The sequence below is a fragment of the Papaver somniferum genome, chromosome 1, assembly GCF_003573695.1.
Source record: "Papaver somniferum cultivar HN1 chromosome 1, ASM357369v1, whole genome shotgun sequence".
Taxonomy (NCBI): domain Eukaryota; kingdom Viridiplantae; phylum Streptophyta; class Magnoliopsida; order Ranunculales; family Papaveraceae; genus Papaver; species Papaver somniferum.
This window is the reverse complement of record NC_039358.1, coordinates 238752740-238774096: the sequence shown is the minus strand read 5'-3', so window position 1 is coordinate 238774096 and position 21357 is coordinate 238752740. Positions and strand designations below refer to the sequence as shown.

At 38.1% G+C, this 21357-nt stretch overlaps 1 protein-coding gene and 1 pseudogene across 1 annotated transcript; both read right to left on the bottom strand.

Moving 5' to 3' along the window:
* Positions 1–439: 439 nt before the first annotated feature.
* On the bottom strand, positions 440–7899 carry LOC113320975 (annotated as a pseudogene).
* Positions 7900–10457: 2558 nt separating this feature from the next.
* LOC113320952 (heat shock 70 kDa protein 18-like) lies at positions 10458–18590 on the bottom strand. Its single transcript, XM_026568857.1, has 4 exons — positions 18312–18590; positions 16896–17903; positions 12478–12666; positions 10458–12068 (listed from the first exon to the last, which is right to left on the bottom strand). The coding sequence occupies exons 1-4, from the start codon at positions 18517–18519 to the stop codon at positions 10642–10644; spliced, it is 2832 nt and encodes a 943-aa protein (XP_026424642.1). The 5' UTR covers positions 18520–18590; the 3' UTR covers positions 10458–10641.
* Between the last annotated feature and the right edge of the window lie 2767 nt (positions 18591–21357).

Below are 21357 nucleotides of genomic sequence, written 5' to 3'. Positions count from 1 at the left end.
TCTTGGTGGTCATGTTTCGGAGTTATCTTTTGCTTTAATGCTGTAATGATATGACGGTTCTTGTGGTTGGAATGATGTTTGATTCGGCTACCGCTGTCAAGGTGCAAGTTTTGTTGCTGGTGCTGGTGGTGTTTTTTCTATTGTGTCGCTGTAAGGTAGTGTTACCTGTGGCAAAGGTGATTGTATCATGGTGCTGTTGATGATTCAAGGTCTGAATTTTGTTGCTGCTTCCTGTATTGTTAGGGGTTTCTGGAAGGTAGTATTATGAGGGTGGTTGCAGCCATACTTTGTGAGCTTTAATGGTTTGATGGTGGTGGTTGTTTTTAGGATTATTTGGATAGGAAGTCACTAGATAGAGGTGGTTGTGTTATGTTTTTGCGAAAAAAGAAAAAAAAAATTAGAGACGAGTTGTTTGAAAAAAAAAAAAACATTTGTGGAGTGCAAATTGAAACCGTACAAGAAAGTGCATAATAAAATGAACTCAAAACCATTATTGACATTGCTTCCTGAATTCTCAATATTCATCATCTTCCTCACGCTGCTGCCTACGTAGTTCTTCATCTTCTAATTTGTATTTCTCAGCCTCTCCAACCATTCTCTCAATCTCAGCCTTTGTCAACCTACCCTTGTTGTTTGTAACTGTGATGGTATTTTTGTTACCAGTTGACATGTCTTGGGCAAACACATTCAATATACCATTTGCATCCATATCAAAGCATACAATGAACCTAGCAACACCACGAGGTGCTGGACGAATCCCTTTTAGCTCGAACTCACCCAACAAGTTATTGTCACGGGTTCTAGTTCTCTCACCTTCATACACCGGAAACACTACAGTAGTTTGATTATCAGTGGAGGTGGTGTAGAGCTTTTCCGTCTTGACGGGGATGATTGTGTTCCTGGGAATCAATGTACTCATAACACCATCACCAACCTCAATACCAAGAGAAAGAGGGGTCACATCCAACAGCACCAAGTCCTGCACCTTCTCAGTACCCTCACCGCTCAAAATAGCAGCCTGCACTGCAGCACCATAAGCCACTGCCTCATCAGGGTTGATGCTCTTGCAGAGTTCCTTCCCATCAAAAAACTCCTGCAATACAACCTGAACCTTTGGAATTCTAGTCGACCCACCAACAAGGACAACTTCATCAATGGCGGTCTTATTCATCCCCGCATCCTCCAAACACTTCTCAACAGGATGCATGCATTTCTTGAACAAATCCATGTTCAACTCTTCAAATTTAGCACGAGTAATGGGCGTATGAAAATCTACTCCTTCATACAAAGCATCAACTTCAATGGATGTCCTAGCAGTAGATGACAGGGTCCTCTTTGCCCTCTCGCATGATGTTCTCAACCTTCTAAGAGCCCTTGGATTTCCACTAATGTCCTTTTTGTACTTCTTGTTGAACTCTTGCACGAAATGATTTAACAACCTGTTATCGAAATCTTCTCCTCCAAGATGTGTATCTCCAGCTGTAGCCTTGACTTCAAAAACACCCCCATCAATGGTGAGTATCGAAACATCAACAGTACCACCTCCAAGATCAAATATAAGAACATTCTTTGGCCCATGACTGGTCTCCTTCTTATCAAGACCATAAGCAATTCCAGCCGCCGTTGGTTCATTAAGGATTTGCAGTACATTAAGTCCAGCAATTGTACCAGCATCCTTAGTAGCTTGTCGCTGAGAATCATTAAAGTAAGCAGGGACTGTAATAACAGCATCCTTAACACTAGGACCAAGATAAGCTTCCGCAATTTCTCTCATCTTAGAGAGAACCATGGAAGATATTTCTTCAGCTGAAAACTGTATAACCTTTTCCTTGTAGTTGACTTCAATCATGGGTTTGTCGTCCTTCCCAGCAATAACTTTGAAGGGCCATAGCCTCATATCACTCTGAACAACGCTGTCGTTGAATTTCCTACCAATTAAACGTTTTGCATCTGCAAAAATGAAAACAATTTGGAGATGCTAATAAAAAAAAGATGTGCGTATGACTGTATCATTCTCATGAAACATTTTACCAACAAAATTATCTAACAATTAGGTATCAAAAACATTTTACCATTTACCATCATGTTATTGAATCCGCAGCGTGAAATTAGACAACTTAGTACATGAAAATACTTTATACTATGAGATACAAAAGACTTTCTATTAACCAAAATGTTCATGAAACCCAGATTACCAAACTTAATGAAAAGACATCAAAAGACTTACCGAAAACTGAGTTGGTAGGATTCATGGCAACTTGATTCTTAGCAGCATCGCCAATCATACGTTCAGAATCAGTAAAGGCAACATAAGACGGAGTAGTGCGATTTCCTTGATCATTAGCAATAATCTCAACACGGTCATTTTGCCATATTCCTACACATGAATATGTTGTTCCTAAATCTATCCCTATCGCTTTTCCAACCATTTTATCAATCAGATATTCAAAACACAATCAAAAAAAGAAAAAAAAAAACAACTCAAAACACAAACTTAAAAAAGAAAATCAACACTTGAAATTAGATAGGAGAAGGGTACTTGAGCTTATATATTAGTCTTTTCCCCTTAACAGACATTAAATGGATGGCCAAACATGTCAAAAGTTGTTGGTTCAGCACGATAGTCTAACCTTTGAATCTTACAAACATGGATAACTGAATAATCCAAGTTGCTATAAAATATTCAGCCAAACAATTGATTCATCCCAGCATGATTTCTTCACAATGTTGTTTTTGTTGCCTGGTCTTCCGATTTCTAGTTCATATTCAGATATTCAATATTTTGTGAAAGCAACACATTAGTTTACTATGCATTTTCTCTGTTTTAGATTGAAAAGTCGTAAGATTCATTGTCTTACTGGCTATGTTGCATTAGGCGCTAGGCGAGGCGCCAAGCCTAGCGCCTAGGCGCGCCTAAGGCGCCATAGGGGATCACTAATACAATATATGCTGTTTTAGATTCCTATACCACTGCATTGTTAAATAACGAAAAGAATACAGTCCCAAGAGAATCCACTACCACTATCATCATAACCGACTTTTTTAGAACTAAAATATAGAGGGAGAAGTTTGTTCGTCTGCTTTAGAGCTGTCAATTTATAACCCGGCTTGCGGGTTGACCCTAACCCGGCTTGTTTCAACCCGGCTTGGCTTGTTGTCTAAACGGGCCGGGTTAGGGTTGGCATATACAACCCTACTAGAAAACAAGCCGGGCTAGGGCCAATCCGCGGGTTACCCGTCAAAATTAATAAATATATCCCTCAATCCCACCAACTCTTTAAAATCCATGATTTGCAAACATATATTAGAATTAGTTAATTTTAAATCAATAAATAAAGCTAATTTTGGATCTACCCAAACAAATATAACAATTTTTAGATTTTAAATAATCAATCAATAAATTACATTACAACTTAGATTCATCAATCACATATTTATTCGGGATGTCCTAAATTGATAAAAGGACCAGCATAATTTAAACAGTGAGTTAGTCTTACTCACATTAATTTAAACTTATAAAATGATAAAAAAAAAAGTAAAATGCTTAGTTGATGTTAGGGTTCTCTGCCTAAGAAAACTAAAGCGCCGTAACCGGCTATATCGTTGATTAAGTGGCAATAAAAACGTCCACTTTACAACTCAGTGGTGGGGCTTCTAGTTAAACACCAAATTGACCTAGGTTCGACCTTTACTAAATGAATAATCCTAAACAATCATAAATTTTAAATTTAATTTTTAAATTGATAACATTAACAAGCCAACCCGCCAACCCTTCAGGGTAGACCCGTCTAGGGCTAGGGTTGGGGTTTTGAGCTTGTTCGTGAATAGTACTAGGTTAGGATTGACCCTAACCCTAGTACGGGTTAGCAAGCTAGGGCCGGGTTGACCCTAGCTTGCCCGTTTGACAGCTCTAGTCTGCTTGTTTTCAGATTTTGGACGAGATTTAGTTGGAGGTTTTCATGGGATTGATGACTTCGGATTAGTTAGTGGAGATAAACAGGGAAGATAAGTCTGTAGGATAAGTCATGTTCAAGTACGACTTGCAAGAGTTTTGTGAGTCGGTGAAAGACGAGGTTTGGTGATAAGGTATTTTTATGTCGCCCATGTGAAGTGTTTTGGACCACAACAGTGATTAATTTATAGCATCTCAATCGTGTGGTGTGGGCTCTGCCAGTGTTGGGATTGTAATGCTGGTTTGCAGTCCTTGAATTTAATCTTGTATGATGATGCTGGGATAGGTGAGTTTCTTTTCCTTACGAAATCCATGTGTAGTCAGTTTGTGGTGTTTTGTAATTTGTGGTTGGTGGCATCGTTAAGATCCATGAAGAGATAGAAGTCATGCATCATGTGATGGGAAAATCTGTGTTCATACAGTTTGTGCCAAGGTATATAGTTCAAAGTGTGTAAGTGCCGAGTAGTGTGAAATGGGTCATCATGGATCTGAAAAATGCGTGGTTATTATTCTTTTCCTTTTGGTGATGGTCGTTCTCGTTCCTAGGTGAAACTGTTTTTTTTCTTAATCTGTCAATATATGATTTTCTGTGGCTAAATTGTTATCAAGGATTTTAAAATTGGTGTCGTCTGTTCGGCAATGAGCTTCTGTGTGGACCGTATATATTCTCTGTATGTTGGTTCAGTGGTGTTACTGCATGCTGTTTGCAAGGGTTGCTTCGCAGATTGGTGACATTAAAAGTTATAAGAGTAATCAGATGCGAATAATGAAAGTCTTTGAATAACTACATTGTATTCATCCTACACACTTTACTGATTACAAGAATTGCCTTTATATAGACTTAACAGATTCAACTGATATACTAGAGAATAGGCACTACAGCCAACGTTACCACACTAAACTCTCCTACAGACTAGTACTAACAAACCCAACTAATACCACTAACTTGTGACTTGGTCACAAACAACTCAGTAAACATCAAATTTATGCTTAACCCAACGTCCAGGTCCTAAGACCTTGTCGCACAATGTAGTTTGAGTTTAGTTCAAACTCCAACAAAGTCTTCAAGATCCAAAAAAAACATAGGAGACTTAAAGTGATTGTCGACTAAAAAGGGAAGAAGAAGATATTCACGGACAAATGGAAGAATCTCGGTCATGTTTGGCTCAATATGGAAGTTATACGCAGTACCAATCCAGGATTTGCTGGCGGAGGAATAATAGGAGAGTTTGTATCGAAATAGAAAACCACTTGAGAAGAAAAAGGAATGAGAAAAGTCGAGACTTTCTGCCAAAGAAAGAAAATATATTCAATCACGTTATTTCCTTAAATCTTGATCATTAATCACGTTATTCCAATTTGATTACTATTTGTTTCCATATTTTTATCATTGATTGTCAATGTTGATTGATGTTTCATTAATGTTGATATTTCTCTGTATTAAAGTTTCCATACTTTGATATTGGCGAGATGATGAAGAAGAATGGAGGCAGAGATGATGAAGAAGTATGGACGAAATAACAAGGAAAAGGAGACGGAGAAGGACATATTTATCACCAACCCATGGCGCCTTTGGAGCTTAGTCTAGCGCCTTAGACTTCCTCGAGGCGCCTAATGCGCCATGCTCGCCTAAGGCGCCAGAGTGGAATGTATTGTAGAATTTGATTCCTCGGGCGCTGGTGATGCGCTTAGTGCGCCTTTGGAGCTTAAGCGCCAAAGGCGCTCGCCTTTGTCAACATAGCTTACTGGTTTCCTATACATATCTCAAGCAGACAGAAGAACACGAGACTGACAGACTATCACCAACGTCATTATTAACATCTCCTTCCCGTTATTTTTTTTTTGTACCACTGTATTTCAGTGACATCGCGGCTGTCAAAACTGATCAATGGACTCTTTCACTGCCCTGAAACATAGCCAGGAACAGCCAAATATGGTTTGACTTAGCAAGTTGCAACTAGACATTACATTGGTCATTGATTGCCTGGTCTTTAGAAAAGTTCTTCTATTCATAATGTAGAAATGATGGGAGTGTTGGTATAATTCAATTGTTTAAGCTTGAAAGGTGCTATCCTGCATCTCTCTTAAGTTGACAAATTTTTTTTTTTCTATTTTTCAATATTATCTACTAATTGGTGGCACGTCTGACGTAGAACTTAAATGTTGGAACTTGCATATATTGTTGGCCTGCAGTGAAGAACAATTTATGTACTGCAAATCGTGGATATGTTGTTGGCCATGATCGCTGTGTAGTATAAAATTACATTTTTAAGAAAACTTTCTCTTTTACTTATCAATGATATCTTAAATATTGTCATACATAAACGTGAAAATTAAAGCGTGAAGGAAAATACACACTAGCAAATCTTAGATAGTGATGATGGACATTCTCTAACTTCTTCATCTAGCCAGTCACATCGTCTACGTCAATTTATTATCTCAAATTTTATTGATCGTCTTCCTCCGCCCGCTGTTTGCGTAATGCTTCATCATCTAATTTGTAAATTTCAGCCTCTTGAACTAACTTCTCAATCTCAGCCTTTGACAAGCTGCCTTTGTTATCCGTAAACAGTGATCATATTTTTGTTCCCAGTGGTCTTATCTTCGGCAAACACATTCAATATACCATTCGCGTCCATATCAAAGCATACTATGAACTCAGGAACACCACGACGTGCTGGAAAAATTCCTTTTAACGCGAACCCAGCTAGCAAAATATTGTCACGGGTTCTGGCACTCTCATCTTGGTACACCGGGAACACTGCAGTAGTTTGATTGTCCTCAATGGTAGTGTAGACCTTTTCCTTCTTGAAGGGGATAACTGTGTTCCTGGGGATGATCACATCCATAACACCTCCACTTTTCCAAAGACCAAGAGAAAGAGGGGTAACATCCAAGAAAATCAAGTCCTGTACCTTTTCAGTACGCGCCCCACTCAAAATAGCAGCTTGCACAGCAGCACCACAAGCCACAGCTTCCTCAGGGTTGATGCTATTGCAGAGTTTCTTTCCATTAAACAATTCCTGCAAAACAGCCTGAACCTTGGGAATTCTAGTGGATCCACCAACCATGAGAACTTCGTTGATGGCTCTTTTTTCCATCTTTGCATCAGCCAAACACCTCTCAACAGATTCCATGCATTTCTTGAACAAATCCATGTTCAACTCTTCGAATTTGGCACGACAAATGGGAGTATAAAAATCTATTCCTTCGTAAAAAGCATCAACCTCAATGGTTGTGCGAGCAGTTGATGAGAGAGTCCTCTTTGCCCTCTCACATGAAGTTCTCAGTCTTCTAAGAGTCCTTGGGTTTCCACTAATGTCCTTTTTGTATGTTTTCTTGAACTCTTTCACAAAGTGATTCAACATCCTATTATCGAAATCCTCTCCTCCAAGATGTGTATCTCCAGCTGTAGCCTTGACTTCAAAGATACGCCCATTAATGGCGAGTATCGGAACATCAATTGTACCACCACCAAGATCCAAGACAAGAACACTGTTGGCACCGTCACTGGTCATCTTCTTATCAAGGCCATAAGCGATTCCAACAGCCGTTGGTTCATTAAGGATTTGCAGTACATTAAGGCCAGCAATCGTACCAGCATCTTTAGTGGCTTGACGCTGAGAATCATTAAAATAAGCAGGGACTGTAAGAACAGCATCCTTAACAGTAGAACCAAGATAAAGTTCGGCGATATATTTCATCTTAGTAAGAACCATAGATGATATTTCCTCAGCTGAAAACTGTATAACTTTTCCTTGTAATTGACTTCAATCATGGGTTTTTCGTCCATCCCAGCGATGACTATAAAAGGCCATAGCTTCATGTCACTCTGAACAAAGCCGTCGCTGAATTTCCTACCAATTAAACGTTTTGCATCTACAAAAACAGAAAGCAGACTGTGAAAAGAATTATTTAGAAGCATTCATATCATTATCCTTTTCTTGAAACATTTAGTATTACCTACAATATTATCTATCAATTGAAAGAACAAAAAACAGCTTATCTGGTCCACAAAAATGAAAAGCTCGCTGCATCAAAATACTTTTCATATACTATAAGATACGAAAACCGAGTTGGTAGGATTCGTAGCGACTTCATTTTTAGCGGCATCGCAATCATGCGTTCGGTATCAGTGAAGGCAACGTAAGAAGGTGTAGTTCTATTTCCTTGATCATTAGCAATAATCTCAACACGGTCATTTTGCCATACTCCAACACATGAATATGTTGTCCCTAAATCGATCCCTATTGCTCTTCCAACCATGATAACAATATCAACAGACAGCTCAATCAAGGTAACAAAATAGAAACTCAGAAACGCAAATCGTTTTGGATAGGAGAATGGTTGAGCTATTATTTCTTATAGCTTATCCCCATAACACGCTTCCAATGGCCGAACAAGTCAACGAGCGGTTTAGACCGAAAGTTCAATCATGGAATCGTAGAAAATGGAAAATCGGATAAATAATTCAGGCATCAATTCATGCATTCATACACTGCACGGTTGCTTCACAAATTGCCTGGTCCAATACCTAAAAGTTCAACCTTTGATCGTACAAAAATTGATAGTTGAATGGTCCAAGTTGTTTTAAATAATTCAAGCTTAAGCCATCAATTCATTCATCCCCAGCATGATTATTATTTCACAATATTCTTTTCATTGCCTGGTCTTCGGATTACCACTGGTACATATTTTCTTGTATGCGAAAGCAACACATTAGTTGACATTGAAAAGTCTTAAGGGTTATTTTCTCACTGTCTGATCTATATTCTATCAGACCACGAACACGATGAGACTAACGGACTCCCATCCATTGGGTAAAAAAATGATGATATCAGTCGAAAACACGATTTGTCTCCCTTGTATAATCTCGAGTTATTTTTTTTGAGATTTTTGATAAAGTACCCCTCTCTCAGAAATCCAAAAAAAAATGGCCCCCTTATTTTGAAATTTCTTAAAGTACCCTCACGTTAGTTTTTCCATCTAATTTTAGTTATGAGTAATTTACTTTACATATTTACCCTTTACTTATTGCCACATTGATTTTCTACATCAATTTTCAGGTTCGTCGATTTTGGTTCAGGATCGTGACACCGCTTTCAGGTTCGTTACATCATTTCCCAAAAAGGGTTCGTCATTTCAAGTTTTTGGGGTTTTTGGTTGGTGGAAAATCGACCTCCTACAACATTTTTAAGGTTCATCGAGCCCGGTTCAGGATCGTTAGACAATTTTCAGGATTGTCGGATCATTTACCCTCCACGGCAAGTAGATATATGTGACGGACCGGAAAATTACGCCTGGCGCGCAGGCCATAACTTCCCCGATGCGCCATAATGAAGCTACGATTCGGCCTCAAAGCTAGGAAAATGCACGTCCATTTTCCCTTGCAAGCATGCTCGTGGAGCATGATGCAGCTAACTTAGCTTCTACGTCGTTCCAACTTACCCTTGTTCCGCGAAGGGTTTATTAAGAAAACAAAAACTTTCCTAAAACGGCAAAATCGGCCTTTTGAGGCCCTAAACGATGGAATTTGGCTAAATTTTGTTGATCATGTGGATCTATGGATCACATGTCTTGATCTTTGGGAAGTTTCCCATAAAAATGGACTCCTCTTGAGCTAAATTACGACACTCGTGTTTTTAGCCCATGTCGAACGCATCGCTAGGAAGTATGAGCATCCAGTGAATGGAATTCAACTTACCTCATCAAGTTTGGCCACAATCATCTCTTGCGTCTAGCTACCGATCCAGATGATGTGAGAGACCAGAATGTTGCAATCATCTCACAATTAGATGATATGAGCGACAAAATGCTGGACCGTCAATGCTACAACTCATTGCGGCTGCCTACGTACCCTTTCCTACTCTAAAGGGATCAAGCAAAGACCTTAGTTCATCCACGAAAGGACGGAAGCTTAAGACAACTCGTTTGCATGGTCGTGGCCAAGCAATAATGGTATTAGCCTAGTCCATATATACCGTTCCATAAAAATGCATCCAAGTGATGAATACTTGGTCTGCGGCATGGCATAGTGATGCCCATGCTTAACACGCTCTATTGGTAAGAATACATATCTATAAATGAGGCCTAGGAATCATTTATACTCTTTCGGCTAAGCTATGAAGCTTACTTGGTACATGGTCCGCATATGTACCTTCAACCAACTATCCCTCCCTATATATGTTTAAAAGACATTTTTACAATTTAGATTGGGGGAGAAAAAATCATTCATCAACTCCCCAGGCCGTGATGGATACACTTTTTTAGTGTAAAGTGAAATATAGGGGTACTTTACGGTGAAGTTTTTTTTCACCCGAACTTATGCAACAAAAAAACCCACAAATTTAGGGTTTAATTGGTTGTCTTGTTAGTGGGTAACTCATTATTGTGTACTGGTTTGGTGATAGCTAGGAAGCACTTTCGGTCTTTGATTGTTGTTTTTACTCATTGCCAAGTTCATGTTATATTTCAACTGACGATCACTTCTCTTTGAACTTAAATTTTTAACTTAATAAACGTTTGAGGAAACCAACTTTTATACAGAGCAAATTTAAATAACACCAAATGCAAACCAATACAACAAACCCCTACCAATTAAAACGAACTCAAAATGACTGCTTAGATAGTGGGAGGACCGGTTGAAAGTACATCTTAGTGATGAATCTATTCATCTTGCTGCTAGCATTTCATTGATCACCTTCAGCACGCCTTCTGCGTAGTTCTTCATCTTCCAATTTGTATTTTTCAGCCTCTTGAACTAACCTCTCAATTTCAGCCTTCGAAAACCTCCCTTTGTTATTTGTAACAATGATCTTGTTTTTGTTTCCTGTTGTCTTCTCCTCAGCGTACACATTCAATATACCATCTTCATCCATATGAAAACATACAGTAAATTTAGGAACACCACGAGGTGCTGGACGAATTCCTTGCAAGACGAACTCACCCAACAAGTTATTGTCACGGGCTCTAGCTCTCTCACCTTGGTACACCGGAAACAATACATTGCTTTGATTGTCTAAGGTGGTAGTGTAGATCTTTTCCTTCTTGACGGGAATGCTTGTGTTCCTTGGGATAATTACACTCATAAGACCTCCGAATGTCTCAACACCAAGAGAAAGAGGGGTAACATCCAACAACACCAAGTCCTGCACCTTTTCTTTACCTCGACCACTCAAAATAGCAGCTTGCACGGCAGCACCACAAGCCACAGCCTCATCAGGGTTGATGCTGTTGCAGAGTTTCTTTCCATTGAAGAATTCCTGCAAAATAACCTGAACCTTCGGAATTCTAGTGGACCCACCAACGAGGACAACTTCATGAATGGCTTTCTTATCCATTTTTGCGTCAGCCAGACATTTCTCAACAGGTTCCATGCTTTTCCTGAACAAATCTATATTCAGCTCTTCGAATTTAGCCCGAGTAATAGGAGTATGAAAATCTATTCCTTCGTACAAAGCATCAACCTCAATGGTTGTCCTAGGAGTAGATGAGAGGGTTCGTTTGGCTCTCTCACATGATGTTCTCAGCCTCCTAAGGGACCTTGGGTTTCCACTAATGTCCTTTTCGTACTTCTTCTTAAATTCTTGCACAAAATGATTTAGCAACCGGTTATCCAAATCCTCCCCTCCAAGATGTGTATCTCCAGATGTAGCCTTGACTTTGAAAATACCCCCATTAATGCTGAGTATCGAAACATCAACAGTACCACCACCAAAATCAAAGATAAGAACATTGTTTGGACCAATAGTTGTCGCTTTATTAAGACCATAAGCAATTCCAGCTGCTGTTGGTTCATTTAGGATTTGCAGTACATTAAGTCCAGCAATTGTACCAGCATCCTTTGTAGCTTGACGCTGAGAATCATTAAAGTAGGCAGGAACTGTAACAACAGCATCCGTAACAGTTGAACCAAGATAAAGTTCGGCAGTTTCTTTCATCTTTGTGAGAACCATAGATGATATTTCTTCAGCTGAAAACTTTACATCCTCGCCCTTGTAATTGACTTGTATCATGGGTTTGTTGTCTAAGCCAGGAATGATTTTGAAGGGCCATAGCTTCATATCACTCTGAACAAAGCTGTCGCTGAATTTCCTACCAATTAAACGTTTTGCATCTACAAAACAGAAAACATATTCAGACACTAATCTCGAGATGCTAATTTTTTTTGGATAAGTCCGTATGTATCGAAAAGCAAAGTTATTTACAGAGCAAAAGGCACTTCAAAGAGAAGTGCACCAAAGAAAATAAAACAAAAAAATCACTTGAACCTGGTAGCTCAATATCTCGAGATGCTAATAATTATAAAGCAAAATTGAGTTCACGCAATTATCACTGAACAATAAAGAGTTCATCATATCCTCGATTGGGTAACCAAACATAAATACTATCATACTAAAAGATACAAAAACTGTTCAATAACCAAGAAGCCAACAAAAGGCTTCTTACATGGTGTAAATACAAAAACTGGTAATGAAGTATTCGGATATCATACATGGTGTAAATTAAGGCCCCAAAAGGCTTACCGAAAATTGTGTTGGTAGGATTCATAGCGACTTGATTTCTAGCAGCATCGCCAATCATACGTTCATTATCAGAAAAAGCAACATAAGAAGGTGTAATACGATTTCCTTGATCATTAGCAATAATCTCAATACGGTCATTCTGCCATACTCCTACACATGAATATGTTGTTCCTAAATCTATTCCTATTGCTCTTCCAACCATTTTAGTTGCTCAAGTACTCAAAAAACAACCCAATCCGAAACAAAAGTACTAAAAACAAAAATTTAGAAAAGAAAAAAAAAAATCAATAGTTGAAATTAGAAAGGAGCAAGGTTGAGCTTAATTATGTAGCTTTTTTCCCTTACCAAACTAAATAGGATGGTCCTAGTACAGCACCAAAAGTCTAACCCTCGAAGAATATATGAATAAGTAGTACAAGTTGTTTTAAATTATTCGGCAATCAATTTATTCATCCCAGCACGATTACTTCACAAATTGGTTCATTCATTGCCCGGTCTTTGGATTTTAAATCAATTAGATTTTATCATTAAACTAACGTTACTATCCCAGATTCCTAAATACAACTATATATTGCGAATTCCTTAAGAGACATTGCTTCAAATTTGTTTTTATTACCTACGATTTGATTGAATCATCGGTTTTCTTTTCTTAAACCATGCACAACTGCGGAAAGCCAATTCGAAACTGGTTTTAAATACTAGTATGATGATACTTATGATTGTTCTATAACTAATCATTAGGTATTTAAGTTAGTAACATTTATGCAATTTCCCTAAGAGAAAAACTGATGATATTTTTCTCATGTAACATTTTGTTGACAGGAGAAAAGTATGAGTCTGTCATGACTAGGACAAGTTTGGAGGTGGTGAGATTTAGAGAAAATAAAATATGTTCATTTGGTTGGTCACTGAGTCTGAGACATGTTTACAAAGCAAACCAAAAGAGTTTTTCCACTTTCACCGTAGTTGCAAGAAATCCTACAACCACGTCCATTCAAGATTAAGTAATTCTCTAAAAAATTATGGTGAAAATCATTTGGTTATTTCATAAAATCTTAAGATTGAATACAAAATATTACAAAGACTTTACTTGCTTTCCAAATAAACTTTCTCTATCCTAATTTCTTGTATAACACTCACCTTAGAGAACCCCCCCCCCCCCCCCCCCCCCCCAATACACAGTTTCCTTCCCTTTATATAGGGTAATACATAGTGGATGACAGTTAATAGATCCCTATTTACGGAATCACTGTGTGTTACCCTATATAAAGGGAAGGAAATTGTGTATTGGGGGGGTCTCTAAGGTGAGTGTCATATAAGAAATTAGGAGAGAGAAAGTTTATTTGGAGAGCAAGTAAAGTCTTTGTAATATTTTGTATTCAATCTTAAGATCTTGAGGAATAAACAAATGATTTTCACCATGATTTTCTAGACAATTACTTAATCTTGAATGGATGTGGTTGTAGGATTTCTTGCAACTATATTTTGGCGTCCAGAATTAGGGAGAGAGTAAAGGATTTTATCCTACCTGCAACAAATCATACTGGATCTACAAAGTTCATAAGCGAATATTAGTACAAAGGATTCAAGTTGGGATGAACAAACAATAGGTCACGTGTTCGGATTCGTGCACATACATATTTTTTTCATATTCTTCTCATTTTCAAAGGCGTATGAAAGATAAGGATAAAACATAGTAGTTTCCTTCGCACAAATGAAATCAATACAAATGGTCAGAAGTTTAGATTGTGAGTTGCACACTGCGCGTTTGAATCTCACCTCTCACATGTTTTTTGTCGCACATACGTTTGCTCCAAGGGAGAATAAAAAAATAAGATAAAAATGTTATGCATTTGCTTCGCATAGAGATGCTTGAACAGTTGGTTAAGAAAACAGTATGTGCCTCCGAGGTCGCATGTTTGATTCCCACCTCACCCATGTCTTTTTTCGCGTATTAATATTTAAGCTATTAAGGGTGAAGATGAGGATAAAGGTCTGCAGTTGTTTAGTTATTTCGCATAGCAGAGTTGTCACAGATGGTTCAGTGCGGTACATCGCAAGGAGTAGGTCATGGGATCAATTCTTGCCTCTCGGACATTTGTTTTTGTTACGCGAAATTTATACAGAATTTCGCACATTTGTTTTTGTTACGCGAAATTTATACAGAATTGCCTCTCGCACAGTTGGTCTTTGATTATTTCGCATGAGAGGGTTCGCACACTTGGTCTTTGATTATTTCGCAAGAGAGGGTTAGCACGGTTCGCACAGTTGGTCTTTGATTATTTCGCACAGTCTTTCATGAGAGGGTTAGCACAGTTGGTATGGTGCGAGAAAAAGCAAGAGGCAGGTCAAGGGTTCAAGTCCCGCTTCTCACACTTTTATTTGCTACGCGACGTTCATACATTTCAAGGCATTTATTCACTTCTTTGACAACAACAACAACTCACATAAAAGCTAAGTGTCATTTCCTTGAACGTTTTACTTTACTTAGAACAAATAAAAAGTTTTTGATTTGGTTTACAAAATGCGATACAATCGCACAATTACAAAGATTCGAGAAAAGTCTCGCATATCTCAGTTTTTAATATTTCTCTTGCATATTTGCTTTGCTTCAAATGATATGGTATTTAACATGGGGAGTAGTAGGAGGCATAATAAAACCTATACAATAGGCAAAATCAGACCTCATTAGGATCATTTCCATGGGAAGTATTTACCAAATGAGACGAAACAAGTCATACAAAGGAAATGAGACAAACAAAACGATTTGAAATCGCACATAAATGAAATTTTTTGACATTTGAAATATTGAATACTAATTTAAATTCTTATTTGCATTACAACATAGCATGAGGCAGAGAGCATGGAGTAGTAGTTTCATTTGATTTGAGCGCATACTTCTTATTCGCATTCGAGGTCGGATACTTTATGCATACTTCGCACAACAATTCTTCGGAACTTCACAAAAGAATAGAGGCAAGTACGTACTTTTCAAGAAAAGTATTCTTTCGCGTAGTTCTTTAATCAACAAAGATCAAAGGCTACTCCAACACCACGCGTCTCGCTCCAACAACTTCAACAAGGTGAATTTTTCCTTAAAGACCGCTCTTCAAGCGATATTCAAGAAAAAGAGGCAAAATGTAGATACAAAAAATGACACTCACCGCGTGGCGCTATTCTAGAGTGGAAGCCAGTTAGCAAGATATGATCGCATACATATTATCTTACCCAAGTTTCCTTCATTTGTTAGCAAGGTTATATTTGTAATTTCCCATCTAGTTACCCTTAGCATATATAAAGAAAAGAGAGCAGGAGAGAGAGGAGACAATACACATTTTGTAAAGGGAGGCACACCATCTTCTTCCTCCATCACCTAAAACTAAAACTAGATCTAGAACTCTCCAAACTCCATTAATGGAATCTTACGTAAACATCAAAACCAATTATAGTGAAGAACCATGAATGTAGATCACATTGATCGAACCATGTAAAAAATCCCTGTGTCTATTTATATTTATAGCATTTATATTGATAATTAGGTGATAAGGATGATTAGATCTAGAAATTGGTATCAAGATATGATAAGGGGTGTGTTGTACAAATTCCTGCAACTACATTCACAAAACACAAAGATAACAACTTACACGAGAGATCCCACTTATAAGTGGATATAGAGGTTGCAAAACTGCAAAGACAAGTGTTTCATTGAACCAAACTAAAGGAGAGATCCCATTTTAGTAGTCCTCCTCGATGTTAATCAAACCGCTGCTAGCTCCTATTGAAAGATCCTGCACCTCCACACTTATGGATGATAGGATTACACACACTCTCCAACTCCCACTTCTCGTTGTAAACATCCTCTGCATCAGCTAGTTCTTTGCTATCCAACCACTGAATGGCTTTGTTGACTGCAGCATTTATCTTCTTATTGTCATCCGTTGTTAGCATCCATTTGATGCTATTGATCTTTTCCAACATGCCGTATGTGTAATTCTCAAAAGAGTTCCTTGCCTCCACTCTCTTCTTGTGATGTTCATCTTCTGCTTTGTACTTATCAGCTTCTTGAACCAACCTCTTGATCTCAGCATCTGACAACCTCACTTTGTTATCCGTAATTTTGATCATATTTTTGTTCCCTGTCATATTGTGCTCGCAAGACACGCTCAATATGCCATTAGCATCCATATCGAAACATACTGTGAGCCTAGGAACTTGACGACGTGCTGGTGGAATTCCTTGTAGCCTGAACTGACCCAACAAGTTATTGTCAATAGTTCTAGTTCTCTCGCCCTCATACACCTGAATCAACACACTACTTTGGTTATCCACATGGGTACTGTAGAATTCTTCTATCCTGGTAGGAATGGTTGTGTTCCTTGGGATCAATATATCCATAACACCTCCAGATGTCTCAATACCAAGAGAAAGAGAGGTAACATCCAACAACACCAAGTCTTGCACCTTCTCATTACCATCACCAGTCAACTGAGCAGCTAGCACTGCAGCACCATAAGCTACAGCCTCGTCAGGGTTGATGCTCTTGCAGAGTTCCTTCCCGTTAAATAAATCCTGCAATAGAGACTGAACTTTGGGAATTCTAGTGGACCCACCTACGAGGACAACTTCGTCAATGGCACTCTTATCCATCTTTGCATCTTTCAAACACTTTTCAATAGGTTCCATACATCTCATAAACACATCCATGTTCAGGTGTTCGAATTTAGCACGAGTAATGGATGTATGAAAATCGACTCCTTCATACAAAGCATCAATCTCAATGGTTGTCCTAGCAGTAGATGAGAGGGTTCGTTTGGCTCTCTCACATGATGCTCTCAACTTCGTAAGAGCCTTTGGGTTTCCACTAACATCCATTTTGTACTTCATATTGAACTCCTGAACAAAGTGATGCAACAACCTGTTATCAAAATCCTCTCCTCCAAGATGTGTATCTCCAGATGTTGCCTTGACTTCAAGGATATCCCCATGAATGGTAAGTATTGAAACATCAAAAGTACCACCACCAAGATCGAAGATAAGAACATTCTTCGCACCAACACCGGCCACTTTCTTATCAAGACCATAAGCAATTCCAGCCGCCGTTGGTTCATTCAAGATTCGAAGTACATTAAGACCAGCAATTTTACCAGCATCCTTTGTAGCTTGTCTCTGAGAATCACTAAAGTAAGCTGGGACGGTTATAACAGCGTTCTTAACGATTGAACCAAGGTACGCTTCAGCAGTTTCTCGCATCTTACTCAGAATCATGGCTGAAATTTCCTCGGCTGAAAAATGTATATCCTTGCCCTTGTAACTGACTTGAATCATGGGTTTCTCGTTGACGCCAGGAATGACTTTGAAGGGCCATAGCTTCATATCACTCTGAGCAAAGCTATCACTCATTTTCCTACCAATCAAGCGTTTCGCATCTACAAAGCAGAAAACAAATTCCGGAAACGACCTTAAGATGCTAACTTTAAGAGCAGTGAACTGATAAAACAACTACTATTATCATGCAGTGAAGAAAATAGAAAACAGTTCAGACTCATTGATGTGTTCTTTTATTGTAATCACACGCCTAGTGCATATGGTTCATTCCAGGGCGCTACAAGAACCCCCATACTTGACTATGGATTTCGAAACCAATACCTAGAAAAATGACTCACAAGTCGAGTCATTTGTGGTCTATCTATATATAACCACGGCATGAGGCCAGAGTAATCTGACTAATCCACACTACCAACCTTTATGATCATAAAACCAACCTTAAAAGCATAATGGAAAATCTAGATATCAAGTTAAAATAATTACGAAATTAAAGATGTCAAACAGATTACCAAAAATGGAGTTGCTAGGATTCACAGCAACTTGATTTTTAGCCGCATCACCAACCATACGTTCATACCCATTAAAAGCAACATAGGAAGGAGTAGTGCGATTTCCCTGATCATTAGTAATGATCTCCACACGATTCTCTTGTGATAACCATACTCCAACACATGAATATGTTGTTCCTAAATCTATCCCTATTGCTTTTCCAGCCATTTTTTATAATAATAGTTCGATCAAACAAAGAACTCAAAGAAGAAGAAAACTCAACAATTGAAATTAGATAAGAGAAGGGTTGAGCTAATTCAGCTTTTCGTTAACGGACTTCTATGGATGGATGGTCCAGCTAGTTAAGTTAATCCTTTAGACTTTAGTTATATAAAAAATGAATAATTGAATAATCCAAGTTGCAGTAGATTATTCAGCCAACAATGATTCATCCACTGCATGATTACACACACAACTATGTAGAAGTGATGCCCCTTACCTATTGCAATTCATTTGTTTAATGTCGAAAAAGTTGTCCTTATCTCTAAGCTGACATTTTCTCTTCTCATATCATTTTTTTTTCTTCTTTTAGGATCGTTACTGATTTAATTATATTGGTTGCTTAGTAAATTTCAGCAACTGCCGGGACAATGGTTGTGAGGATTAAATTGTAACATTGGAAGATGATAAACAACCATTTAAAATTGTTTCTGTTTTTACCCTCCATTTTGTAACCAAAGAAGAGAGCTTATGACTTCATGGAAAGGGAAATCTGATGAGGTATTTATTTATCGATTACTGAAGCTAGAGTCCATAACTGATTTATCTTACCCGCACGAAACAATGCGATGTACACTGCCTCCCCTCCATTTGAAAATTCGGCCATTGAATCACGTGGTGCCAACTTTTGTTCTGGCCGTAACTTTGAAACACTTACATTTGTTCTGTTGCGAAAGAATGCTTTAGGCACGTAATTTGCGTTGGTTTGCATATATAACTAGATTAGTGTCCGTGCTACGCACCGGGTATTTTTTTTCCTTTTACCATTTTTAAGATGTGGTGTGCGCGGAGATGTATTTTTTATTTAGTGTCATCCCGCCCCGTTCTGCATTTAAAAAGTGGAAGAAAATATGAAATTTGTGCAGATTTTATTTATTTTTTTCCTTTTATTTTCGCAGAAATATGTGAGGTTTTTTCCCTTTACGTATAATTTTGGAAAAGGGAGTCCTAATGTGATAGGCACTCGACTTGCGAATTGAATTTGGACTTCCATAGAACTCCAAATACGGTAAGTTAAGTTTTCCTTTTGAGTTTGTAATTTTTAAATCAATCATACGTTGCTAATTAAGTGCCCTCACCAGAACTCTCGTTTCACAAAACTCAAAAAAAAATTGTTTCGGACAATGAAAAGTGACGGTTAACTTGGTGTGCGAGGGTTTTCGTTTTGCCCCATGGAAACGCATTTTTGATTGGCTATGCGTGGGGCTCCGTCCCGTCCCGTGTCGATGCATTTTTTATTTCTGTATTGTAATGAGTGTACATAAATTTAGGAAAAGTATTAGTGAAGAGTTATATTGCTCTTATTTACCTTGTGCAAGATCAAATTTTGAAGTTTTAATGTTGAAACTAAGCTGGCGAAACAATTGGTCAGTTGAAAACTTGTCGTGTAAACTCCTCCAAAGAAGGCATCCTCAAAGACCAAATGGTAGCCGATGAGCGTCAGTGGAACATATTTTGGAGTAAATATGTCGAGAATCGGGAACAATTTGTGAGATTGATTCGATTTGAGATATTTAATCATCATCTCAATTTTTGCTGCCCTAGAAAAGCTTGGAGGAAATAAATATATTTTGGGGCACAAGTTTCTAGGAAATTTGATGGGTGGATAGAATAGTTCTATGGATATAGAAATAAAGGGGTACCATTAGTGTTTTTAGGGGTACATAAAGGAAGGCCCTTTCTTAAAAGGAGAATTTATGTGTAATGCACAAAATTATCTTTCTGGAGTTTTTTTTTGGAAAATGTAACATTAGTTCCGAATAGCTCGATGTAGTTTCCTATCATATTAAAAATACTTTTTTTTTGGCTCGGCTTCTCGCTATAAAACTTCCAAGCCGAATCAATCTCACTGTTTCGGCGCGTCTCTCCTTCAAGAACATTTGAGGGTTTTTTCCTAGGGTTTTGTTGTCTGCATGCTTATACTATTAGTTTTTCTATTTTGATGCATGGTTGTATTTTCTGTTTTTGTTTACAGTTGTTTCTTTTTTGATGCGTGGTTGTGTTTTCGGTTTTTGTTTACAGATGATCACAAAAAGGTGTGCACCTGATCCATGTTGTGTCTGATCTCCTTCGAGAACAACTTGGGTAATCTCTTTGTAGTTGCGGAAAATTCCACAACTACACCCAAAGAAATGATAAGAACACTAAGTCTAAGTCATGCAAGTAAACTCAAATATTAATGATATTATTCATCCCTTGAAACTAGATATGATCTATACACGAGCTTTGTATGGAGTAAAGTGGTGTTCTTGTTGATATCATGAAGATTTATACATATAAGGAAGATGATGATAATAAGATAACTCTAGTGTTTATCTCTTTTCTAGTGGTGATTTTCTACTCTTGTTCTTGACTGAACTCTTTTTTACCTGCCTCTCTCTTCATTATTTGAACCCTTATATAGATGGTCATCATGGTAGAAGACAAATGAGTTCACGTGCAGATCTTTGTTAGTTGTTCTCTGTTTATCTTGTCATATTCGCCAGGCTTTGGGAAGATGTCACTATCTCTCGCGTTGCAGCTTCGTGCTCTTCGTGTTACATCCGTCGTGTAGGTGTTCTCGTGTTGGTTCCTTTTGTCGCATTATATTCCTTCGCCTAATTTCTTTCTTCGCTTATATCAGCGATCATTTTAGTGATGGCGAGGATGTGAGTTGTTCTTGTGTGATATTTTTCCCCTACACTTTTATATTCTTTTTGTTTGTGTTTGTGTTTGTGTTATTGAAAGTGATTCATCTTGGATAATCTTTTATACAAGTGTTCCCATAAATGTTTGTCTTTGTATTCA